At 53.9% G+C, this 24,805-nt stretch overlaps 1 protein-coding gene across 8 annotated transcripts in view; it reads right to left on the bottom strand.

Annotated features, from left to right (window-relative positions):
• SHANK2 (SH3 and multiple ankyrin repeat domains 2) overlaps positions 1 to 24,805 on the bottom strand; it is a 427,977-nt gene that overhangs the window by 367,346 nt on the left and 35,826 nt on the right. For all 8 annotated transcript variants that reach the window (XM_088018088.1, XM_088018082.1, XM_088018083.1 and 5 more), the window contains 3 exons: positions 14,651 to 14,802; positions 13,455 to 13,622; positions 2,396 to 2,512 (listed from right to left, as the gene is read on the bottom strand). In XM_088018088.1, coding sequence (XP_087874214.1) covers positions 2,396 to 2,512; positions 13,455 to 13,622; positions 14,651 to 14,802 — 437 coding nt within the window. The remainder of the gene's footprint in view (positions 1 to 2,395; positions 2,513 to 13,454; positions 13,623 to 14,650; positions 14,803 to 24,805) is intronic.

The raw sequence follows: 24,805 nt of genomic DNA, 5'->3' as shown, positions 1-24,805 counted from the left end.
TGCAGCCCAGCTAGGTATCTCCATGGTCACAAAGCCACCCCGACGTCCAAAAAACACTGTGCAGCACTGACTGCCCGCGCTGCACACGAATCCCACCAATACGCTCACATTAAGGAGGAAGCCCACAGCTCTGCTGAAACACTCCCCAACCCCCTCTGGCTGAGCTGCTCTACCGTGCCAGCCACAGAAGAGACCCTAAAAAATGGCAATCTATACCTCTGAGAAGCTGGGTCCAAGGGGGACAGGGTGCTAGGGAAAACAGGCAAGGCATAATAATGGCAGTTCACCCTGATTATCTTGCAAAGGGCTGCAGAGCAAACTACAGCTACTGCTCTCAGGGGCTCATTAGGAGAAGGCTTGACTAAGGGTGGGATATCTGAGTTGGGTCTTGAAGGATGCATAGGAGTTTTCTACAGCAAAGAATCTAGGAGGGTTTCATAGCTGGAAGTAAAGTGGTTGGAGGGGTCTGGTCTTGGAAGGGCCAGGGAAAGGACCTAGGTGTAGACAAAGGCTGAAGATTTCACCCAAAAAGATGGCTTCGTTCTGGGAAGATGATGTCAATGGCAGAGAAGACAAGCAAAGTGCACACAGCTTGGGGGCCCCCCCGAAAGATCTCCCCTCTGTTCCTCCAGTTGGTAGAGCCCCCCACATTCTGCTCAGCTGTTTAGTATAGTGTCCAGACCCCACCACCCTCCAGACTCAAAGTTCCTTGAAGTCAGGGATACAAGAAGAAAAGAAAGTCGGAGCAGAGAACACCTCCGATACTGGCATCCCGGAGTTATCTTGACCTTGAGCCTCAAGGACACTGACCCTCCTTCCCCCCCCCCCCTGCCCCGAGCAGGTCCTGCAACCCACAGCCTCCTGGGAGCCCCAGACCCTTCCCACGGCCTCCACGAGCCTCTCCACCGTCTTCAGCCGCACCGCTGTGCCTCTCGGCGGGACCAGCAGGGTGCTCACACAGTCCAGGGTACTGCTCCCTCGCCGTTTGGGATTCATGCCCCTGGAGGCCAGGGATCATGTCCTACCCCTCAGGGCACACCAAACTAGCTCATCTCCAGCTTCCCTTGGTTTCTGGTCTAACACCGAAGAGTACGTGCTTCTTTTTGTTCACGCTGGGGTTCCACTTGTAGGTACAGTCCCCTTCCCAAAAAGGAAAGCAGGGTCTTGAAGAGATACTCGTATACCCACGTTCATGGCAGTATTATTCACAACGACCAAGAGGTGAAAGCACCCATGTGTCCATCAAGGGATGAATAGGGATAAACAAAATGTGGTCCATCCACATAATGAAATATCACTGAGCCGTAAGAAAGGACATTCGACAACTGCGACGCATGGATGGACCCTGAGGACACTGTGCTCAGTGAAATAAACCAGGCATATAAGGGCAATTGCTTTAGGAACCCACTCAGAGGCAGTCCCCAGAGGAGTCAGATTCATGGAGACAGAGGTAGACGGTGAGCACCAGGGGCCGCGAGGGGGACGGGGTGCTTCTCGGGACAGAGTTTCCGCTGGGAAGATGGAAAGTCCTAGAAGGATAGCACTGCTGGTTGCACAGCGATGTGAACGTGCTTAATGACACGAACTCCGTTGTAAAGGTGGTTAAAATCGAAACGATTTCGTCACGTATATGTTACCACAGCTAAAGACCAAAAGCCCGTCGGGAGCGTGTTTGCACCCGCAGTGGTGGTAATTCGCCTTCGCTCCATGCTGGTCCGGCGCAAGTTTGGTGGGGTGCCAGACCGATCTCAGGAGCCTGGTCAGCCACGTCCCTGCCCCTCTGCCCTGCACATCCCAGCAGACGGCCACCCCGGGGCGGGCAGAGTTTGCACCTGCAGCTGGGGAGGATGGAAACTAGAGGACCCTGGCTCCCCAGCTCGCTTCTGGAAGTGCACAGCGTGGCGGTGCGGCCTGGGGACTGCTCCTTTCTCTTCCCCACAACTCAGCCTCCTCTTTGCTATGACGGTGTAACCCATTCTCAAAGCAGCAGCTGCCAAGGGCTGGAGGTGTCCCCCCAGCTTCCTCCCTGAAGCCCGAACCCCCAAGGCGAGCGATTTTGGAAATGGACCTTGAGGAGGGGTTGAGGGTCCAGGGAGGTCCTGACCTGATGGGACAGCGCCCTTGTCAGAAGAGACCGCAGAGTGCTCTTGCTCGCCCCCTGTGAGGACACAGAAGGCACCATCTGCAGCCAGCAGAGAGCTCTCACTGGGAAGGGAACGTGCCCGCACCCCGATCTTGGACCTCCAGCCTCCAGGACCATCTGTGGGGCTCTGTTAGGGCACCTGTGCTGAGCCAGACAGCACCCTGCAGGGCACTCAGCCCGGTCCCAGCGCCGGGACCCACACAGCCAGACAGGGTGTTGGGGGTGCGCACCCACCAGCGTGCCCGCACTGACCTGGTTGTAGAGGGCGCAGATGTGTAGGGCCGTGTTCCCCGAGGCGTTCTGGGCCGCCATGTCGGCCCCGTAGAAGAGCAGGTGCTCCAGATGCTGCACGTGGCCGTACTTGCAGGCCTGCAACGAGAGTCCACGCTGTTAATGGGAAACCCACACACCAGTCTCCAAGTTCGCCATGTGCTCGGCCGACCCAGCCCAGCCCCCGTGTGGGACCAGGACCCCAAATGCAGGGCCACCCACAGCGTCCTGAGCCTCAGGGGGACCATCAGACCCCTGGCTGGGATCAGGGTAGGGGAGCTCATCACAGGACCAAGGACTTATGCTGGCCTCCTGGACAGCAAGTCTGCGAAGGGCCCCAATGCTCCTTTCCTTTGGACCTGGGGACCCGACGCCCAGGGACACACGTGCTGTCTTCCTGCTGGCCTCAGTGACCAACCCCACAAAATGCAAACCAGGACACTCCATCTCTGGCCACACTTATCCAAACTCCCCGGACCCGAGAGGGGGCGTGAAAACAGCAAGAAGGGGAACGTACAGCCCCTGCTGTGTCCAGGGAAGGGAGCCGAGCCTGAACCAGGTGAGGGGCAGGCCCCATTGTTGCTATGAAATGTAACCCGCCCCTGAGGAGCGTTCAGGAGGCAGTGGGCAGGCAGCCTCACAGTGAGATTTCTCCCTCCCGGGGTCCTTCAAGGCGGTGATGTGTGCTACTCCAGAACCAACAAGGCTCTGGGGGCAAAGAGATCTGCACCTAAGTCATGGACCTTCCATTTGCCAGAATGTTCCCCCATGAGCCTATGTCTTCACCTGTAGACATAAACCGTACATTCTTATGAGAATGTTCTTATGAGAATCATGTAGGATAAGGGACCCCAAAGGGTCCACGTGTGGCTCGGCATCAGGCTAGCCCCTGCCCGTGGCAGCTCTCGGGGAGCCGGGAGGCCCCGTACTGTGACAGCTCAGCCGGGGTCCAGGGCACGCTGCATGGTACCAGGGCAGCCCACGACCCTGGGCGGGCAGTCAGTTCCAACCAGCCCCCACCCCAACCACCTACTTCCCAGCACCTCGGGAAAGGCCAGCGTGTGGCCAGCGAAGGACAGCACTGGAGGTGGGAGGGCCAGGGTCCCCGTGAGCGGTGACAATGGGGATGGGAGCCGGGAAGGCCAGGAAGCGGGTCGTGACCCACACTTCTCAGGCCGAGGGTGGCCAGTGAAGCCCACGGCAGGAAGGAAACAGGCCACCAGGGGGCAGGCCGGGCAGCTCTCCCTACCACGCATTCCGGATACCTGGGGCGGACTGTGGCACCTCGCCAAGGAAAGACGGCGGGAAAGATGCTCGAACTATTACTGGGACGAGCTTACACAGAGAACCCAAGAAACATGCACTTCTAACGCCACGTCCCCCGTGGAGCAGGCTCACCAGTTCACGAAGCAGGTGGTTACCCAGACATGGTTGCTGCCCGCCCTCCCCTCCCGTGGCAACAGTGCCTGCACTTCTTGTGGGGCCCCCAGCCCCACTCTCAGAGGTCAGGGGGCTGCCCCGCCGACTGCTGCTGTGGGCACAGCCCAGGGGCCTCTGCAACCCACAGAACCCCAGAGCTGCTGGGGCCCCCAGCAAAGGAGCAGGGCCACAGGGGCAAGAAAAGAAGGGAGGGCAGACAGATGTGGGGTCAAGGGCAGATGCACACATAGTCCGTGACACGGCTCTCCGAGCTCCAGCCATGCCTGGACTCCTCGGGACATAGAGAGCCTGGCCAGAACTTCTATTTCCCGTTATACCAGTTTGAGTTGACAGCACTGTTCCTTAAATCAAGGGAGCCTGGGCTCATTGGCTCTCCCCAGAGGATGGGAGTAGAAAACCCCCATGACAGTGATCATTAATGCTGGCGAGAAATACCAATGGATGCTAAGGCCATCCGTGGATGGGGATGAGGAAAGAGACTTAACAGCTTCAGAGACCCCACAAAATCCTAATTACAGGAGGAAAGAGAGAAGCCTGGCATTCTCCACCCGGCCGGAGGTCAGAGTGAACGTCACCGGTAATGGGCGAGGGTCACCACGTGCCCCCCGACAGGATGCCAGGAACGCGATATCCCTACACGAACACTCCTACAATGCTCCTGCCAAAATGCACACCCTGGACCTCATCGAGAAGAAACACCGACCCAACCCAAGTTGCGAGGCAGTCTCCAAGCTGAGTGCCCCAAAATCTTCGCAGGGGTTCCCGACGGAAGGCTTCCATATGCGGGGTCCCGGATGGGATCCTTTCAGTATGAGGGACGTTATTGTGATGACGGACAAAACTCAAACACGGTCTGTGAGTGAAGGTATGTGGGGTTCTCTAGCATTCTAGCAACTCCTCTGTGCGTTTGAAACTGATAGAGTCCTTCACAATTTAGAAAGAGAACCTAGTCCTTGTTTGACACAAAGACCTCAAAGCTCACCAAAGTAAGAAATTTGTCCAGCCCCAAAATACGGTATGCTAACCCTTTCCCCCTTGAAACGGGCGTTGTGACTCCTGGCCTTCGAGAGACAGCTTAGAAGGGCTGCCAGAGGCCAGAGAGCTGAAACCTGACATACAGCACCCCTTACACTCCCGTATCTTAACCACCTGGATGAGGTGCTTTTTAGGAAATGCACGTGTGGGGGGCTCCACTCCACACCTACTCCCTGCAAATCTCCCGGGCTTGCGTGTTTGGAGAAGTTTCCCCAAGAGACCTCGGGGTTCATCCCAGCTATGCCAAACACCCGCCCCATCACTAGCCAACCACACAATTTGGTGGAAATTAGGGAAAAGGGCGCGCCTTCCTTCCAGCACTTTACTGCCACCTGCTGGACACCTGCTGTGACAAATTTACTACCCTAAGGGGGCAGCAGATGCTTCTGCATGATTCTGTGCCACCAACAAAATTACTTAAATCCACACCACGCTTAGGCATTTCTCCTATGTAAAGCATGCGCTTAGAATGTGAACGGGAGACATCTCCATCAAATGGTTCGAAAACAATGCATCATGTCAGCCCTCTCTTGGTCAGGAAGTAAGGTGCCCAGCAGTACGGGGACACTCTTGGCCAAACACACGCACACGTGGCTTGCCTGACTCGAGCCACTGGCCGCCCGACGGCCGTGGGCTCCACAGTTTCCAAAGGCCAGTAGTGGTCTTGCTGCCAGCCCGAAGGGGAATGGGGGAAATGTGAGAATGAGTGTGTGGATGGCAGGTCAACCAGGAAGCGGCCAGTTCTGTGTTGGCCAGGGTTAGGAGCTGAACAATGTCCTCCCAAATTCCTCTGTTGGAGCCCGGACCCCCCGCACCCCAGGATATGACCATATGTGGAAAAGGGGACCGTGAAGAGATGATTAAGGTAACATGAAGCCACCGGGGTGGCCCTGATCCAGGGTGACCAGGGTCCTCGTAAGAAGAGGGGATCAGGGGACAGACCCGCACGCAGGGACGACCCCGTGAGGACACGGGGGAGGATGGCCGTCCACACGCACACACGCACACGCACGCATGCACACACGCACACGCACGCACACACGCACACGCACACGCACGCACGCACACGAGCAGAGAGGCTTCAGGGGGGCCCCGCCCTGCCCGCACGTGCATCCTGGGCTTCAGCCTCCAGGACCAGGGGACAGTGCTTGTCGGTCGTGTGAGCCCCGTCTGTGGGATTTCATCAAAACTGCCCGAACAAACCACTACAATCAGTTCAGATCAACTAGTCTCTAAGTTTCAGCCTGAAATGACATATAAAATGTCATGCTAAGAATTCCAAAAGGGAAGATGTGTTTTGACACCTGCGGTAGCGGTCACTTTCCCTATGGAGCCCACGGCTTCTATAAGATGAGTTCTGGACAGAAGACATCTCTTGCAGCTTCCCTGGCATCACTAGGGTAGAACAGAGGCTCCGACCGTGGGCAGAAGGTGGCGCCCCTGCCATCCCAGCCTGGGGTCTTCACCCCTTCCCCCCCTCCTGCAACCTCCTCTCCTCTCTGCCCCAAGAATTAGGGCTGGTTGGAAAGACAATTGCTTGGTGGGCTTCAATCCCTCCGCAAGCCCCCCTGCAAAAGGAAGCATTGATTACTTCTCTGAAGGAATCCTTGCTCGTCTGGGTGGGGTAGGGGTACGGGATACGGATCTGACACCCTACGTCAGCATGTGGCAGACCCCCCAAAGCAAGGTAAGGCACTTCCTGTAGCTCCAACTGCTGGGGCTATGGGGCTTGGCCGCTCGCAGTGGGGGGTGGGAGCTGAGGCGACAGTGTGTTCCAGGCAGGCGTGCTGGCAAGCTCTGATCCCTCCACCTAGCAGCTGGGGGACCCCAGACTCTCAGACCCGGGGGGGGGGGGGTCCTCATCTGTAAAGATGCAGACAACTGTGGCCTTCTGCATCCAGGGATAGGCTCGACCAAGGTTCTGTGGTCCCTGCGCCGATGGCCATAGGCCCTACTGTGCTGAGCCCAAACACCACAGGCATGCCATCCCCAGACCCACATGTGATGGCCCACCCCGTGAGGCCGGGGACACCACCATCCCTGACCTGAGACAGCATCTGCCCATCACGGCAGCCAGGCTTGGATGCTCCACTCCACACGAAGCCTCTTCCCAGCTCTGATTAGAACTGGCCACTCCCTGTGGGGGCTCCCCGTCCACGCCTGCGCTCACGAGAGTCCCAGGCTCCCCTGAACATGGGGGGCATCCCAGCGCACTAGGGAGACCCTAACTTAAAGGAAGACCAGAGTCCATGCCATCTAAAGGCTAATGCCTTCAGCCAACCATATTCAAGGAGCATGTGTGATGCATGCGTGCAGAGCCACGCTGTGTGGCTGGGAGCCGGTGACGGCACCCCCCCAGGCAGACCTGGTGCTCCCGGATGCCACGAGTACCCTCAGGAACCTCCCCGGGGCCTGTTCCCTGACCACGAGGACGCGGAGAGAATTCCAAGGACTTGGAGCAGAGAGCTGAGAGGAAGTGGGGATGAGCCTTGTGGGGGAGGGGAGCCATGGCCACAAACTGTTAAATTTCTGGGGCGTCTGGGTGGCTCAGTCAGTGAAGCGTCAGCCTTCGGCTCGGGTCATGATCTCAGGATCCTGGGATCGAGCCCCGTATCAGGCTCCCTGCTCAGCAGGGAGTCTGCTTCTCCCTCTGCCCCCACCCCTGCTTGTGATCTCTCTCTTGCAAATAAATAAAACCTTTGGGGAAAAAAGGAATTCTTGAGGAAATCAGATGAGATCTATAGTAAGGCCTGTGAGCAAAGTGGTTAAGTGCTCTCTGTCACATACTATTTCTTTGTGACAAGGGCCAGGTGATGGTGATGATGGTGATGATGACCGTGACTAAGCAGATGAGGACTAAGACCATGACGGGGGCGTGGCCGGGCGAGGACGACCATGACGGGGGCGTGGCCGGGCGAGGACGACCATGACGGGGGCGTGGCCGGGCGAGGACGACCATGACGGGGGCGTGGCCGGGCGAGGACGACCATGACGGGGGCGTGGCCGGGCGAGGACGACCATGACGGGGGCGTGGCCGGGCGAGGACGACCATGACGGGGGCGTGGCCGGGCGAGGACGACCATGACGGGGGCGTGGCCGGGCGAGGACGACCATGACGGGGGCGTGGCCGGGCGAGGACGACCATGACGGGGGCGTGGCCGGGCGAGGACGACCATGACGGGGGCGTGGCCGGGCGAGGACGACCATGACGGGGGCGTGGCCGGGCGAGGACGACCATGACGGGGGCGTGGCCGGGCGAGGGGGAGTGGCTAACTCACAGGCCAAGTCCCCGGCACTGACAACAGAAGGAGGGAACCTCCCTCCCTGAAACACAGTCAGAGGAACTCCGAGAGGGAGGGTGGGCGGGCGGGATCGAGCTCTCCCAGAGCCAGTACAGAGCACCGCCTGCGTGAGGGCGCGTGGGACCCCAGGGCGGCTCCTCCACGGAGCAGCTGTCCCCAGACTGGGGGCAGCCACCCTCTCCAGAGCCCTCAGCCTCCCATAACCAACCCTGGAGTCCTGACGCAGCCAGACCCGCAGTCCCCAGGCCGCGTCAGGGTGCAGGCAAGACGCACAGGGGGACATCTTCCCCCTTCCCTTGATGTTCTTGGGCCATGGGAATGTGTTTGGGTGTTTTTTACTTTCTTCTTTCTGTTTCTTCGAATTTTCCACTCCTTCCATGTTGAATAGTTAGGGTAATCTGAAGAACAACTCGAGTTTGCAGACAAGCTGCATACAAAAACACGCGCTTCCACAGTCGGCCTGCAGGGGGCGGGTGTCCCTGGGCGCTGCGCGGCAGGTGTGGGATGGGAAGGGCCTCCCTCGACAGTTCAGCACCTGGCCTTGGCCTTGGCAGGAAGAAGAACCACCGCAGGACCAGTGAGCAGGCCTGGCTGTGGGCGCGCAGGATCCCTCCAAGGGTGCGGAGCCAGGCGGCTGGGAAGGAGCCGTCCCCACTCCAGGGCGCGAGGCAAAGGGACAGACGTCAAATGCAGAACCGCGGACCCCAAAACTCCAAGGTGCTTCTCCTGCTAGCTCTGTGCAAAACCTGCCTCCTCTGTTTCCTCCTGCCACCAACGTGTGTCACATTAGGGGTGGTTTCTGTTTGCAAGACTGGAGGTGGTGGTGAGAGAGGGGCCGGGAGTGGACCCAGCCGTGGCCTTGGGCAGGTTATTCCCCCTCTCCGGGCCGGTTACCTTGTCTGAGTCATGGAGGCCAGCAGGTGTCTGCTGGGGTTGCTCCAGGGTGTGAAAGGTGGAGCCGATAAAGCAGATCAGGACGGCGTGGGAGCCGACTGAGTGCTGAGAATCTCAGAGGAGGGCGGCCGGTCTGATCTCTGCTTCACGCCTGCCTCCACCACCTCGTGGCCAGTCTCAGCCGCGGCAGACAAGACAGCGGGGCTCGGGAGGCAGGGACTTCACCCGGAAAATCGAGAACCTCTAGTAGGGAGGAACTGGCCTCCCAGGACGTTGTGGAAAAGAAACCCACCACCGGGGGACATGACACCATCCTGACGGGCGCCACGGGAAGCGGGATGCTCAGGCCTGGGAGCCCCCCCCCCTCCAAGCTCAAACTCAGCACCAGGGACTGGGGCCCGCGCTCAGGGTCTCAGGGATGGAACCCGGCACACACGGGGACCAGAAATCACGGCTGGAGCCCACACTGCAGGAAGTGACCACCAGGAACGCCCCCCCGCCCACCCCAACACACTGATGCTTCTTCATCTCAGGGTGGCCAGGGGCCAGGCTATCACACGCACCAGAGGGGAAAGGGACACTGGTGGCAGGCCTCCGGCTGGTGGAGGGCAAACCCGGCCCAGAGAACTCTCCAAAGCTGGGGCCCTGGCCGCAGGGTTCAAGCTCTAGCAACTCCACGTTCCCATCTACTCTATCCCTGACGCCCTGGCAGGTGGGGTCTTGCCGATGCTGGGGGGTCTGCCCCTCCCCAGGCAAGTCAATTCTGACCACACAGGACTGGCCCAGAGGGCGGCTCTCAGACACAAACCGGCCCACACAGAGCCGTCACCGCCCCCTGCCTTACTGGGCTCTCGCCCTCAGGGCCACGGCCCACCTGCCCTGGTCAGCCCAGACAGCCAGGGACAGCCCCAGTGCCCCTGAGCCCCTGACGTTATCCAGACCAGCCACGCCTCAGCCTGTCCCAGCCTCTACAAAAATCACAGTGAAGGCTCTTGGCCCCATTTCCTCCCGCTCCTGCTGCCTCCTGACCCAGCCCGGTGCTTCCCATGTGGCCCCCCCCCCCCGCCCCATCAGCCCCTCCTCCCAGGATCTGTGAGTAACACACCCTCTTTCCAATGGCAGCCAAGTCCCGATCGGTTGGCCTCACTGTACCTGCGTGGTATTAAAACTACATTTCAAAACAGCGTTTGGGACAGGCCAGGAAATGACTCTGGAATGACCCAAAAGCACTCAGATGTGCAGCCATGGGGGCCAGAGTGACAACGGGCAGGATGAACAGAGGAGGCTCAGCACTGCACTCACATCAGATCCTTCCCACGGCCCGTGGGCGCCTCGGCCCGCTGACACCCACTTTATGGGTGAACAAATGGAGACCCCAGGGCACTCATCGCTACTCACTCCCCCGAGGGTCTCTCCCTGGATGTGGGCTGGGGGCAGCCAGGAGCAGCTTCGCGGGGCCCCAGCTCACACCGCGAGACGGAACTGGACACCTCCCCAGGCTGCTGACGAGTCGGGACTGACCCAGCATGCAGAAGGCCAAGCGGGGTGGACCTGCCTGCACCCACAGCCCACCTGGGACCCCTCGGCACGGCTCGGCCCTCTGACCACAGTGGGTGGGGGTCATGACCCCACTCGGACCGGGCAAGTGTGTAAGGCCACAGTGGCTAAGGGAGATGGACAGGTGGCACTGCCCATCCGAGAACAGTTCAGAGACACCGCCCCCCATTCTAGCCCTTTCCCCTGGCCTTCCTGGGCCCTGCTCTCCCAGACCCATTGTCCGCCCTCCTCTGCCCGGAGACGCTGACCCGGACACCTGCACCACTGGGCTCCCTGGTTGGCTGGCTCACACACAGCTCAGCCAATAGGAGGGAAGGACGAGAGAGAAGCCAGGGCAGTTCCTGCCCACAGCACCCCCTCCCACCTCGGCTATCCCTGCTCCTGGGACCACAACCTCCTCTCCTGCTCTGGATGCACTAACGACTCTTGATCTGAGCCATCAGGTGGGTGCTGTTTCTTTACAAGACTGCAGCTGACACACCTCCAGCCGCATGGGTGCCAGGTGGGATCAGGGAAACCTGGGTCCTATGCATGGAAATTGGGCATCACACCAGGCCACTGGTACCAGAAAACAGGCAGCGCACTGGGTCTCCCGTATCAGAAATCAGGCAGCGCACCGGGTCACTCGTATCAGAAATCAGGCATCACACCGGGCCACCCTTATCAGAAATCAGGCATCACACTGCGTCACCCATATCAGAAATCAGACATCACACCAGGCCACCCGTATCAGAAATCAGACATCACACTGGGCCACCCGTATCAGAAATCAGACATCACGCTGGGCCACCTGTATCAGAAATCAGGCAGCACACTGGGTCTCCCGTATCAGAAATCAGGCATCACGCTGGGCCACCCGTATCAGAAATCAGGCAGCACACTGGGTCTCCCGTATCAGAAATCAGGCATCACGCTGGGCCACCCGTATCAGAAATCAGGCAGTGCACTGGGTCACCCGTATCAGAAATCAGACATCACGCTGGGCCACCCGTATCAGAAATCAGGCAGTGCACTGGGTCACCTGTATCAGAAATCAGGCAGTGCACTGGGTCTCCCGTATCAGAAATCAGGCAGTGCACCGGGCCACCCTTATCAGAAATCAGACATCACGCCGGGCCACCCGTATCAGAAATCAGGCATCACACCGGGCCACCCTTATCAGAAATCAGGCATCACACTGGGTCACCCATATCAGAAATCAGACATCACGCTGGGCCACCCGTATCAGAAATCAGGCAGTGCACTGGGTCACCTGTATCAGAAATCAGGCAGCGCACCGGGTCACCCATATCAGAAATCAGGCAGCGCACCGGGCTACCCATATCAGAAATCAGGCAGCGCACCGGGTCACCTGTATCAGAAATCAGACATCACGCTGGGCCACCCGTATCAGAAATCAGGCAGTGCACTGGGTCACCTGTATCAGAAATCAGGCAGCGCACCGGGTCACCCATATCAGAAATCAGGCAGCGCACCGGGCTACCCATATCAGAAATCAGGCAGCGCACTGGGCTACCCATATCAGAAATCAGGCAGCGCACTGGGTCACCCATATCAGAAATCAGACATCACGCTGGGCCACCCGTATCAGAAATCAGGCAGTGCACTGGGTCACCTGTATCAGAAATCAGGCAGCGCATTGGGTCACCCGTATCAGAAATCAGGCATCACACCGGGCCACCCTTATCAGAAATCAGACATCACGCTGGGCCACCCGTATCAGAAATCAGGCAGTGCACGGGGTCACCCATATCAGAAATCAGGCAGCGCACTGGGTCTCCCGTATCAGAAATCAGGCAGCGCACCGGGTCACCCGTATCAGAAATCAGGCAGTGCACTGGGTCACCCGTATCAGAAATCAGACATCACGCTGGGCCACCCGTATCAGAAATCAGGCAGTGCACTGGGTCACCTGTATCAGAAATCAGGCAGTGCACTGGGTCTCCCGTATCAGAAATCAGGCATCACACCGGGCCACCCATAACAGAAATCAGGCAGCGCACCGGGCTACCCATATCAGAAATCAGGCAGCACACTGGGTCACCTGTATCAGAAATCAGACATCACGCTGGGCCACCCGTATCAGAAATCAGACATCACGCTGGGCCACCTGTATCAGAAATCAGGCAGCACGCCGGGTCACCCGTATCAGAAATCAGGCAGCACACCGGGCCACCCGTATCAGAAATCAGACATCACGCCGGGCCACCCGTATCAGAAATCAGGCATCACGCCGGGCCACCCGTATCAGAAATCAGGCATCACGCCGGGCCACCCGTATCAGAAATCAGGCATCACGCCGGGCCACCCGTATCAGAAATCAGACATCACGCCGGGCCACCCGTATCAGAAATCAGGCATCACGCCGGGCCACCCGTATCAGAAATCAGGCATCACGCCGGGCCACCCGTATCAGAAATCAGGCATCACGCCGGGTCACCGTATCAGAAATCAGGCATCACACCGGGTCACCCGTATCAGAAAGGCAGCGCACCGGGCCACCTGTGTGCAGAAAGCACCTGGCGCCAAGCTCTATCGGGGCCCCCAAGATGCTAGATGCACAGAGAGCTCCCAGCGCCTACAAAGGGTGTGTTCACCCCACAACTCTGGACGATTACTGCCCTATAGAAATGCAAGAGGCCTGCCTAATTTTCCAATTTCTCTACAGAGGTCAGAAACGTATGTTTCTAGGTAAATATCCCTGTTTTTAAACGCCGGCGACTACTCCAAATGGAATGGAACGCTGGGAGGGCGGCTGTGAGCCGCGGGGTGAAAGGCGGAAGGCAGGTGTGTTACGGGTGTGGCGTGCGCACCTGGTGGACCTCGTGCCAACCGTTCTCGTCCCTGCAGCACACGGCGGCGTGTTCGTGGAGCAACAGTTCACAGCAGTAGGGATCCCCCCCGACGATCGCGGTGTGGTACAGCGGCGTGAGCCCGTAGCTGTCTTTGTAATCAGGAGATGCTCCCAGCTCCAGAAGGGTCTGGAAAACAAAAACACCAAACACGGGTCACATGACCCCTTCTGCAGGGAGTGAATCAAGAACGACGCATGGGGGTCACTGTCCCACAGGCCGAGGCTGAGCAGGCCCGCGGATCCGCACGTTTCCTGGGCCTCCCAGAGGGAAGCAGGGGCCAGCTTTAGGTGGTGAGGTTCCCGGCCCTGAAGTAGCCGGTGGAGCCCAGGCAACAGGACGCGCATGCATCCAGGATGTCAGGAGACGCTCTGCAGACAGACACGCGCCGGGGGCACGCAGGGACCTGCTGCACCCTGCTGACCCCCTCACCCAAAACCCCGTACCAGCTGAGAGCAACAAAGTGAGGGCGGCCTTTGCAGAAAGGGAAAAGCTGTACTATTCAACCTACAGCATAAAACCATCCCAGTTTGCGTGCTGAGGGCAGCAAAACTGGGGAGCGCTGTCACGAACACTGGATTTTGGACAAAGCCAGCAGACGAGGTACAGCTGATGTGAACTTGAGAAATCCATGACTTCTGAGACAAGCATCGCCTTGGGGGTCAGCCCCCAACAGCGGGTCCCCCTCCCTCCCGGCCAGGGCTCTTGGGGGCCCCCCACACATGGGGCCAGGGCCGATAAAGCATGCAGAGGGCCGTGGGGAGGGTGAGGGGTGAAAGCACCCCCCCGGTTGGGCTTCCAGAGACTGGAGAGGGGGCTGGTGACAGCAACAAGGCTGGCTCAGGGCCTGCAGGTTGGGTTCGCAGCCTCCTCCCGGCGGGGTATGAGGGGGTGGCTTTCAGTGCTGCCCTTCCTGGCAGAAATCACAAGCCTCTGGCCAAACGAGAGGGACAGATGACTTTTTATTAACACCAAATTCTAAAATTCCCAAGAAGAGAGGGGTCGGGGGCCCCGACTAGAAGCCCAAACCCGCGTGGGAACACAATTCGGGGTCAGCTCAGGTGGTTGTTGTGGGATGGGGACAGGGAACCGGCATGGAAGCTGGGGATCAGACAGGGAGGGGGTGCCCCCAGAGGGAGAAGGGCTCCGGAATGTACCTTCAGGGCCACTTGGTTCCTGGCTCGGGCAGCTTTGTGCAGGGAGGTCATCCCATCTCTGGCGCGGAAGTCCAGGTGAGCCCCACCGTTTCTAAGAGCTTTGATCACCTCCACGGGGTCGTCCAGCTGAGCAGCTAAGGTCAGTGGGGTCTCTGCGGGACCCAAACACACGCAGTTCAGAACCCGCACCGGGGAGATGGCCAAGGCACATGGCTCATGACCCAAGTGCCAAGTCTGAAGTTTGAAGAACCGACCCCAAGGTATCTGTGGCGCCCACCCACCTGTTGGGCCCAGTATCCCCGTGCTCAGCACGGCCTCAATGGTGACAATAGTGGTGATGCTCGGGGTCCCAAGCAAATCAAAACGGAGGCAGAGACAGAGTTTCCACATTATCGCTTTGTGGGCAGCGGGTCTGAGAAGCTGCCCTCACTGCCCTCGCCCTCAGGACACAGAATCCCGCGGCACCATCCAGATGTTTACTGTGGGGAGCAGCAACCCACTGGGGCTATGGTTAAAGGTCCAAAAGGCAGAAGCCCGCCTTTCTGCATCTAAAGTCATGACGTTTATGGGCATCTTGGAGGATGCCCGGCTCAGGCTGCAGGCACACAAAGGTAGGGGAGGTATGGAGTCTGCGCCCCGCAGAGGTCTGGGTCTGAGCAGGCAGAGACCTGAATGGTGTCAGCACAATAAATGACTGGCAGCAGGGCTGGGGCAGAAGCCCAGGGGACAGAACCATGGAGCCCACCCCCATGCGGACAACGTTGGGAAGGGTCCCCCACCGCCCTGGGCAGCCGACTCCGGACCAGTCTGTTGCTGGCTGTGATGGGGAGGGCAGTATTCGGTTAAAACCACCTTCTCTCCCACTCGGTCACCCCAAGTGCCCATCATAGCCACTACCAAGCAAGGCGCACTGCCCTGATATGCTTCATCGGAGAGGCTTTTACCTTCTAGAAAAGTGCCAAGGGCGATATGACAACATGCATGTCTCCAGGACCCAGAAACACTACTGGTTGATGATGAGTTGTTCTGACTTCGAATGTATTTTGAGAATAAAAGAACTGGGGCATCTGACCTGGGGGTGATTTCCCTTCTGACCTCACCCCGGTCGCGTCCCCGGCTGTCCCCAGGAAGGACAACCGCATCATGAATTCAGCTCACCACCCCCATCTAGCCCTAATCCCCAGTCTTCTTTACCCGTAAAGGAGCACTGTTCTGAGGGCTCTTTAAACTTGCCGGGGGACTCACCCTGCACCTGGATGTCACTGTGAGGTGCAGGGGTGTCAGGGGTTGAGACGGCGTAGAGCAGGGCAGGAGCTCCACGTGGGGGCAGAAACGTGGAAATGGGGCAGACAGATGCAAACTTGGGGAGAGACTCCGCCCGCTAGGGCGGGGAGAGGGAGCTGTTGGGGCTTCTGATGACATCGGCGAGGGCTCAGGTCCTTGGGGGGCAGGTGAAGGGCGTGGAAGGCCACTGGCATCTACACTTCAAAGTCAAATTTCCTACAGCAACTTGAGGAAGCCGGCCCCTCACGTATAAGGTCGATTTAGGCCTGATGCCCATCTGGGGCAACGTCAACCCTCAAATGGTTAGGATTCTTCTTTCTTATTTGGCTGTGTCCACCCGTGACCATTGCAACTGGAACCCAGCTGGAGTCAGACCTCGGACTCCAGATTACAGACCCCTTCGGCAGAGCCAAACCCTGGGATGGTGTTGGGCACGTAAGAGCCGCTGAGTAGAAAACTAGGCAACCTGTTAATGGTAGGGTATCTTATGTACTTGAGGGGGTCCTCCAGCCCTCAGACAGCACCCAGGACAAGTGGTCCCTTCCTCAAACAGTGCGTCCTGCCCAAAGGATACACTGCAGACTTGCCACGTTCAAACCTGACTGGGACCTACCCGGGTGAGGTTGGGTGAGCCCCCCCAGCTTACACACCCTTCAGGAAGGGGACGTCCAATGAGACCCCACATGGAGCTGATGGAACCATCCCAAGAAGATAGTCATCCATCAGCTGCAAACACGTGGCCGTCAGGGGCTTGCACTGTGTGACCGATGACCACGTGCCCATGCCTCTAACGAGCTCGGGGCCCGCACTCACCCACACCACAATCTTCCAAAAACGTTCCTCAGTGTTTACATTTTGAAATTACTTCAATTTTAATAAATATACTGGAACCTCAACGAATATAACCTCAAGACGGTCCCAGTCTCTCTAACTGGACTGCCCAGTGGAGTAGAAGCTGTTCTCATCTTTTCAGACAGTCTCGAACACATAATAATGCTCTCGCCCGGACATGGCCAGGTCACATTTTGGCTCCAGCGAACGAGCAACCAAGCTTTGAAAGGCACCAGCAGGAGGGTCTGCAGGGGTGAGAAGTGGGGGGACCTGGAAGCACGGCACAAAGACATTGGTTACTGGCTTCCAATCTGTCCAGACGTGGGGGCAAGGAGAAGGGTGGGGGCTCCATGCACTGCAGGCTGGAGTGTGCGCACCCCGGGCCCCTGGGTGTTCCTGGGAGCGTCCAAGTGCCAGAGAAAGACTTTGGAAACCAAACGTGTGGGTGAGCAGCGCCTCCTGGAGAAAAGGGACCACTGTCAGCAAAACCCAGCTCAGCTCCTGGAAGGCTGGATGACCTGCGCAGGTCCCCAAAACCCTCTGGGCCTGTCTCCTTCCCTGTGAGGCCCAAATGCATGCGTCCTATGCTGGATGGTGCCCACCCCCGGGCATGCCCTCAGGGACTGCCAGCCAGAGCAGTTAGTTTCACAAAGAGACAAATTTTACTCTCTTCATTAGGGCTTTTTTCTGTACTTTTACAAGCCTATGCAATGACTTTATTATATTTCAATAATAAAAAATTTATAAAATGAACCATGAAGCCAATACTTGTTAGCATTCCCACCCCCACCACAACTTGGACTGGCACAATCCCACAAGACTTTCTCAGCAAGACAGTCCCGATTCTCCTAGAATGTGGAGCAAAGCAAACAAATATTCACACACCTACTAAGTGCTCTGCCCTGCACTGGGGACTCTGGCCGCCCCAGGAGGACAATAAGGTACAGTATCCTTGAGCTTTTATAAGATAAGTAATAGGGAAATAGATCGCTGGATGAGAGGATGGGTAGATGCTTGGATAAGTGGATGGATAGACAGATGGTGAGATGAGTGCATGGATGGATGGGTGGGTGGTGAATGAGTGAGTGGATGGATAGATAGATGGTTGAATGGATGAGTGAATGGATGGATGGATGGGCATTGGTGGGTGGATGAATGGATGGGAATGTGGGTGCATGGGTGGATGGATGGATGAATAGATAAATGGATGGATGGATGGGAAGGGTGGGTGGATGGGTGGATGGGTGGATGGGTGGACGGATGGACGAAAAGAGAGATGGATGGATGGGTGGGTGAGTGGGTGGGTGGATGGATGGATGGATGGATGGATGGATGGATGGGATGGGTGGGTGGATAGATGGATGGATGGATGGATGGATGGATGGATGGATGGGATGGGTGGGTGGATAGATGGATGGATGGATGGATGGATGGATGGATGGATGGATGGATGGATGGATGGGTGGGTGGGTGGATGGGTGGATGGACGGACAGGTTGATGGATAAGTGGATGGATGGATGGATGAGTGGGTGGACAGATATAGGGAAGGAGAGACAGAAGGAAGGAGAAAGGAAGAGAGAAAGAAAGAGATGGGTGAGTGAAAAGATGGGCAGGAGGGTAGGTAGATGGAGATCATACACATAGACAGTTAAAAATGAGTAAAGGAGGGGCGGAGCAAGATGGCAGAGGAGTAGGAGACCTAGATTTCGTCTGGTCTCAGGAATTCAGCTGAATAGGGATCAAACCATTCGGAACACCTACGAACTCAACAGGAGATCGAAGAGGAGAGTAGCAACAACTCCCTGAACAGAGAAGCGACCACTTACTGGAAGGTAGGACGTGCGGAGAAATGAATCTGAGGCAATATTCGGGAGGATAGATGGCGGGGGAGGGGGCCTCCGTCGGCCGCTTCTGGCAAGTGCTAGAGCCGCGGAGCACAAGATCGAGACTTTTAGAAGTCGGCTCGGCGGAGGGACGTCGCTGCAGTGGCTAAGCGGGGGGTGGAACCCTCCCGGGACAGTGTGGTCTCAGGACCCTTGGGGTCACAGAAAGACCGGGGGTGCCGGAGTGCGGCAGAGCTCCCAGGGATCGGAGCGGGGAAGCCGGCTGCAGAGACGGAGCCGAGGTGCAGGCTCTCAGCTTGGGGTGGCCATAAACTGTGATCCGCGGCCCAGTCGGGCCACTGCTCCTCCAGCAGGGACCCAACAAACAGCAGATCCAGGGAGACTCCCCTTCCTTCCCGGGGAGGAGTGGCGCGGGAGCGCACCGCAGGGATCTGCTGGGTTTGGAGACTCCACACGGGGTCGGGTGCCAGAGATAGAAACGCTCGGTCACAGGCCGGCTGAGCACGGAGTGCGGCCGGAGACCGGGGACACGGGAGTGACTGCTTTTCTCTGGGGGCGCACTGAGGAGCGGGGCCCCGAGTTCTCGGCTCCTCCGGGCGGAGATTGGGAGGCCACCATTTTCGCCCTGGTCCTCCAAAGCTGTACCAGAGCTTGCAGGGAACAAAAGCTCCTGAGAGCAAACCCGAGCAGCTTGCTTAGCCCGGACTCACAGGGCGGGGCAATTCCGCCTCCGGCAAAGACATTTGGGAACCACGGCAACAGGCCCCTCCCCCAGAAGATCAGCACGAACAGGCAGCAAGCCAAGACCAAGTTTACCGATCAAGGAGAACGGGAGAACTCCAGCGCTAGGGGAATACTGCACATAGAATTCATGGCTTTTTTTTACCATGATTTATTAGTTCATCAAAGTTAATTTTTGTTAACTGTTTTTTTTTTCTTTTTCTTTTTCCCTTTTTCAACCAACATCTTATTAATCCCTTTTAAAAAAAAAAAACATTTTCTATTTTTCATTTTTAGAGTCATATTTTGTCCCTTCATAGTAGTTACCCTTATTTTTGGCATATATATATAAGTTGTTCTCTCTTTAAAATTTTGAGATACAGTTTCTTCTAACAGATCAAAATATACCCTAAATCACTAGTGTATGGCTTTGTTCTAGTCTCCTGCCTGATCACATTCTCTCCCTTTTTCCTTTTTTTCCTTAAATCTTCTTTCTTTTTTCAAACAACTTCTTATCTTATCAAGTCCTTTTATAAAATCTTTTATAATTTTCATCTTTACATTCATCTTCCATCCCTTCATTGTATCAACCGTTATTTTGTACATATATGTCTTTCTTCAAAATTTTAGGAGGCACTTTTTTCTAACAGACCAAAATATGCCCAAAATCTAGTGTATGGCACTGATCTATGCACTAGCCTGATCTAATTTGATCATATTCTGCTTTTTTTGTATTCTTCTGTTTTTGTTTTTATCTTTTTTTTCTTTTTTTTTTTCTCTTTCTTTTTTCTTTCTTTCCCTTTCTTTTCCCCTGGTTTCAGGTCTTTTCTGATTTGTATACAGTATATTTGCTGGGGACGTTCTAAACCTGTTAGCATTTGGTTCTCTCATTCATCTATTCTCCTCTGGACAAAATGACAAGACGAAAAAAAATCACCTCAGCAAAAAGAACAAGAGGTAGTACCATCAGCCAGGGACCTACTCAAAACGGACATTAGTACGATGTTGGACCTAGAGTTCAGAATCATGACTTTAAAGATACTAGCTGGGCTTGAAAAAAGCATGGAAGTTATTAGAGAAACCCTTTCTGGAGAAATAAAAGAACTAAAATCTAACCAAGTCGAAATCAAAAAGGCTATTGATGAGGTGCAATCAAAAATGGGGGCACTAAATGCTAGGATAAATGAGGCAGAAGAGAGAATTGGTGATATAGAAGACCAAATAATGGAAAATAAAGAGGCTGAGAAAAAGAGAGAGAAACAACTACAGGATCACGAGGGCAGAATTCGAGAGATAAGCGATACAATAAGACGAAACAACATTAGAATAATTGGGATCCCAGAAGAAGAAGAGAGAGAGAGAGGGTCAGAAGGTATACTGGAGCAAGTAATAGCAGAGAACTTCCCTAATGTGAGGAAGGAAACAGGCATCAAAATCCAGGAGGCACAGAGAACCCCTCTCAAAATCAATAAAAATAGATCAACACCCTGACATCTAATAGTATAACTTACGAGTCTCAGAGACAAAGAGAAAATCCTGAAAGCAGCTCGGGAGAAGAGATACGTAACCTACAATGGTAGAAACATTAGATTGGCAACAGACCTATCCACAGAGACCTGGCAGGCCAGAAAGGACTGGCAAGATATCTTCAGAGCACTAAACGAGAAAAATATGCAGCCAAGAATACTATATCCAGCTAGGCTGTCATTGAAAATAGAAGGAGAGATAAAAAGCTTCCAGAACAAACAAAAACTAAAGGAATTTGCAAACACGAAACCAGCCCCCCAAGAAATATTGAAAGGGGTCCTCTAAGCAAAGAGAGAGCCTGAAAGCAGCAAAGATCAGAAAGGAACACAGACAACATACAGTAACAGTCACCTTACAGGCAATACAATGGCACTAAATTCATACCTTTCAATAGTTACCCTGAATGTAAATGGGCTAAACGCCCCAATCAAAAGACACAGGCTAACAGATTGGATTAAAAAACAAGACCCATCCATATGCTGTCTGCAAGAGACTCATTTTAGACCCAAAGACACCCCCACATTGAAAGTGAGGGGGTGGAAAACCATTTACCATGCTAATGGACACCAAAAGAGAGCTGGGGTGGCAAGGCTTATATCAGACGAACTAGATTTTAAAACAAAGACTGTAATAAGAGATGAGGAAGGACACTATATCCTACTTAAAGGGTCTATCCAACAAGAAGATCTAACAATTGTAAATATCTATGCCCCGAACATGGGAGCAGCCAATTATATAAGGCAATTAATAACAAAAGCAAAGAAACACATCGACAACAATACAATAAGAGTGGGGGACTTTAACACCCCCCTCACTGAAATGGACAGATCATCTAAGCAAAAGATCAACAAGGAAATAAAGACTTTAAATGACACACTGGACCAAATGGACTTCACAGACATATTCAGAACATTCCATCCCAAAGCAACGGAATACACATTCTTCTCTAGTGCCCATGGAACATTCTCCAGAACTGATCACATCCTAGGTCACAAATCAGGTCTCAACCGGTACCAAAAGATTGGGATCATTCCCTGCATATTTTCAGACAACAATGCTTTGAAACTAGAACTCAATCACAAGAGGAAAGTCGGAAAGAACTCAAATACATGGAGGCTAAAGAGCATCCTACTAAAGAATGAATGGGTCAACCAGGAAATTAAAGAAGAATTAAAAAAATTCATGGAAACCAATGAAAATGAAAACACAACTGTTCAAAATCTTTGGGATACAACAAAGGCAGTCCTGAGAGGAAAGTATATAGCAATACAAGCCTTTCTCAAGAAACAAGAAAGGTCTCAAATACACAACCTAACCCTACACCTAAAGGAGCTGGAGAAAGAACAGCAAATAAAGCCTAAACCCAGCAGGAGAAGAGAAATCATAAAGATCAGAGCAGAAATCCATGAACTAGAAACCAAAAGAACAGTAGAACAGATCAACGAAACTAGGAGCTGGTTCTTTGAAAGAATTAACAAGATTGATAAACCCCTGGCCAGACTGATCAAAAAGAAAAGAGAAAGGACCCAAATCAACAAAATCATGAATGAAAGAGGAGAGATCACAACCAACACCAAAGAAATAAAAACAATTATAAGAACATATTATGAGCAACTCTATGCCAGCAAATTAGATAACCTGGAAGAAATGGGTGCATTCCTAGAGATGTATCAACTACCAAAATTGAACCAGGAAGAAATAGAAAACCTGAACAGACCTATATCCACTCAGGAAATTGAAGCAGTCATCAAAAATCTCCCAAGAAACAAAAGCCCAGGGCCAGATGGCTTCCCAGGGGAATTCTATCAGACATTTAAAGAAGAATTAATGCCTATTCTCCTGAAACTGTTCCAAAGAACAGAAATGGAAGGAAAACTTCCAAACTCATTTTATGAGGCCAGCATTACCTTGATCCCAAAACCAGACAAAGACCCCATCAAAAAGGAGAATTACAGACCAATATCCTTGATGAACATGGATGCAAAAATTCTCACCAAAATACTAGCCAATAGGATCCAACAGTACATTAAAAGGATTATTCACCACGACCAAGTGGGATTTATCCCTGGGCTGCAAGGCTGGTTCAACATCCGCAAATCCATCAACGTGATACAATACATTAACAAAAGAAAGAACAAGAATCATATGATCCTCTCAATAGATGCAGAAAAAGCATTTGACAAAGTACAGCATCCTTTCTTGATCAAAACTCTTCAGAGTATAGGGTGAGAGGGTACATACCTCAATATCATAAAAGCCATCTATGAAAAACCTACAGCGAATATCATTCTCAATGGGGAAAGGCTGAGAGCTTTTCCCCTAAGGTCAGGAACGTGGCAGGGATGTCCACTCTCACCACTGCTATTCAACATAGTATTAGAAGTCCTAGCCACAGCAATCAGACAACAAAAAGAAATCAAAGGCATCCAAATCGGCAAAGAGGAAGTCAAACTCTCACTCTTTGCAGATGATATGATACTGTATGTGGAAAACCCAAAAGACCACCCCAAAACTGCTAGAACTCATACAGGAATTCAGTAAAGTGGCAGGATATAAAATCAATGCACAGAAATCAGTGGCATTCCTATACACCAACAACAAGACAGAAGAGAGACAAATCAAGGAGTCGATCCCATTTACAATTGCACCCAAAACCATTAGATACCTAGGAATAAATTTAACCAAAGAGGCAAAGGATCTGTACTCAGAAAACTATAAAATACTCATGAAAGAAATTGAAGAAGACACAAAGAAATGGAAAAACGTTCCATGCTCATGGATTGGGAGAACCAACATTGTGAAGATGTCAATGCTACCTAGAGCAATCTACACATTCAATGCAATCCCCATCCAAATACCATCCACTTTTTTCAAAGAAATGGAACAAATAATCCTAAAATTTCTATGGAACCAGAAGAGACCCCGAATAGCCAGAGGAATCTTGAAAAAGAAAAGCAAAGCTGGCGGCATCACAATTCCGGACTTCCAGCTCTATTACAAAGCTGTCATCATCAAGACAGTATGGTACTGGCACAAAAACAGACACATAGCTCAATGGAACAGAATCGAGAGCCCAGAAATGGACCCTCAACTCTATGGTCAACCTACCTTTGACAAAGCAGGAAAGAATGTCCAATGGAAAAAAGACAGTCTCTTCAACAAATGGTGTTGGGAAAATCGGACAGCCACATGCAGAACAATGAAACTGGATCATTTCCTTACACCACACACAAAAATAGACTCCAAATGGTTGAAAGACCTAAACGTGAGACAGGAGTCCATCAAAATCCTAAAGGAGAACACAGGCAGCAACCTCTTCGACCTCAGCCGCAGCAAGTTCTTCCTAGAAACATCGCCAAAGGCACGGGAAGCCAGGGCAAAAATGAACTATTGGGATTTCATCAAGATAAAAAGCTTTTGCACAGCAAAAGAAACAGTCCACAAAACCAAAAGAAAACCGACAGAATGGGAGAAAATATTTGCAAATGACATAGCAGATAAAGGGCTAGTATCCAAAATCTATAAAGAACTTATCAAACTCAACACCCAAAGAACAAATAATCCAATCAAGAAATGGGCAGAAGACATGAACAGACATTTTTCCAAAGAAGACATCCAAATGGCCAACAGACACATGAAAAAGTGCTCAACATCGCTTGGCATCAGGGAAATCCAAATCAAAACCTCCATGAGATACCACCTCACACCCGTCAGAATGGCTAAAATTAACCAGTCAGGGAACGACAGATGTTGGCGGGGATGTGGAGAAAGGGGAACCCTCCTACACTGTTGGTGGGAAGGCAAGCTGGTGCAACCCCTCTGGAAAACAGTATGGAGGTTCCTCAAACAGTTGAAATTAGAGCTACCATTCGATCCAGCAATTGCACTACTGGGTATTTATCACAAAGATACAAATGTAGGGACCCGAAGGAGTACGTGCACCCCAAT

Source organism: Eumetopias jubatus, unplaced genomic scaffold (assembly GCF_037043125.1).
Source record: "Eumetopias jubatus isolate StellerSeaLion01/CBP00866 unplaced genomic scaffold, mEumJub1_p1.0 scaffold_13, whole genome shotgun sequence".
NCBI lineage: Eukaryota > Metazoa > Chordata > Mammalia > Carnivora > Otariidae > Eumetopias > Eumetopias jubatus.
Note: the sequence above shows the minus strand (reverse complement) of the source record. Positions and strands in the feature narration are given on the sequence as shown.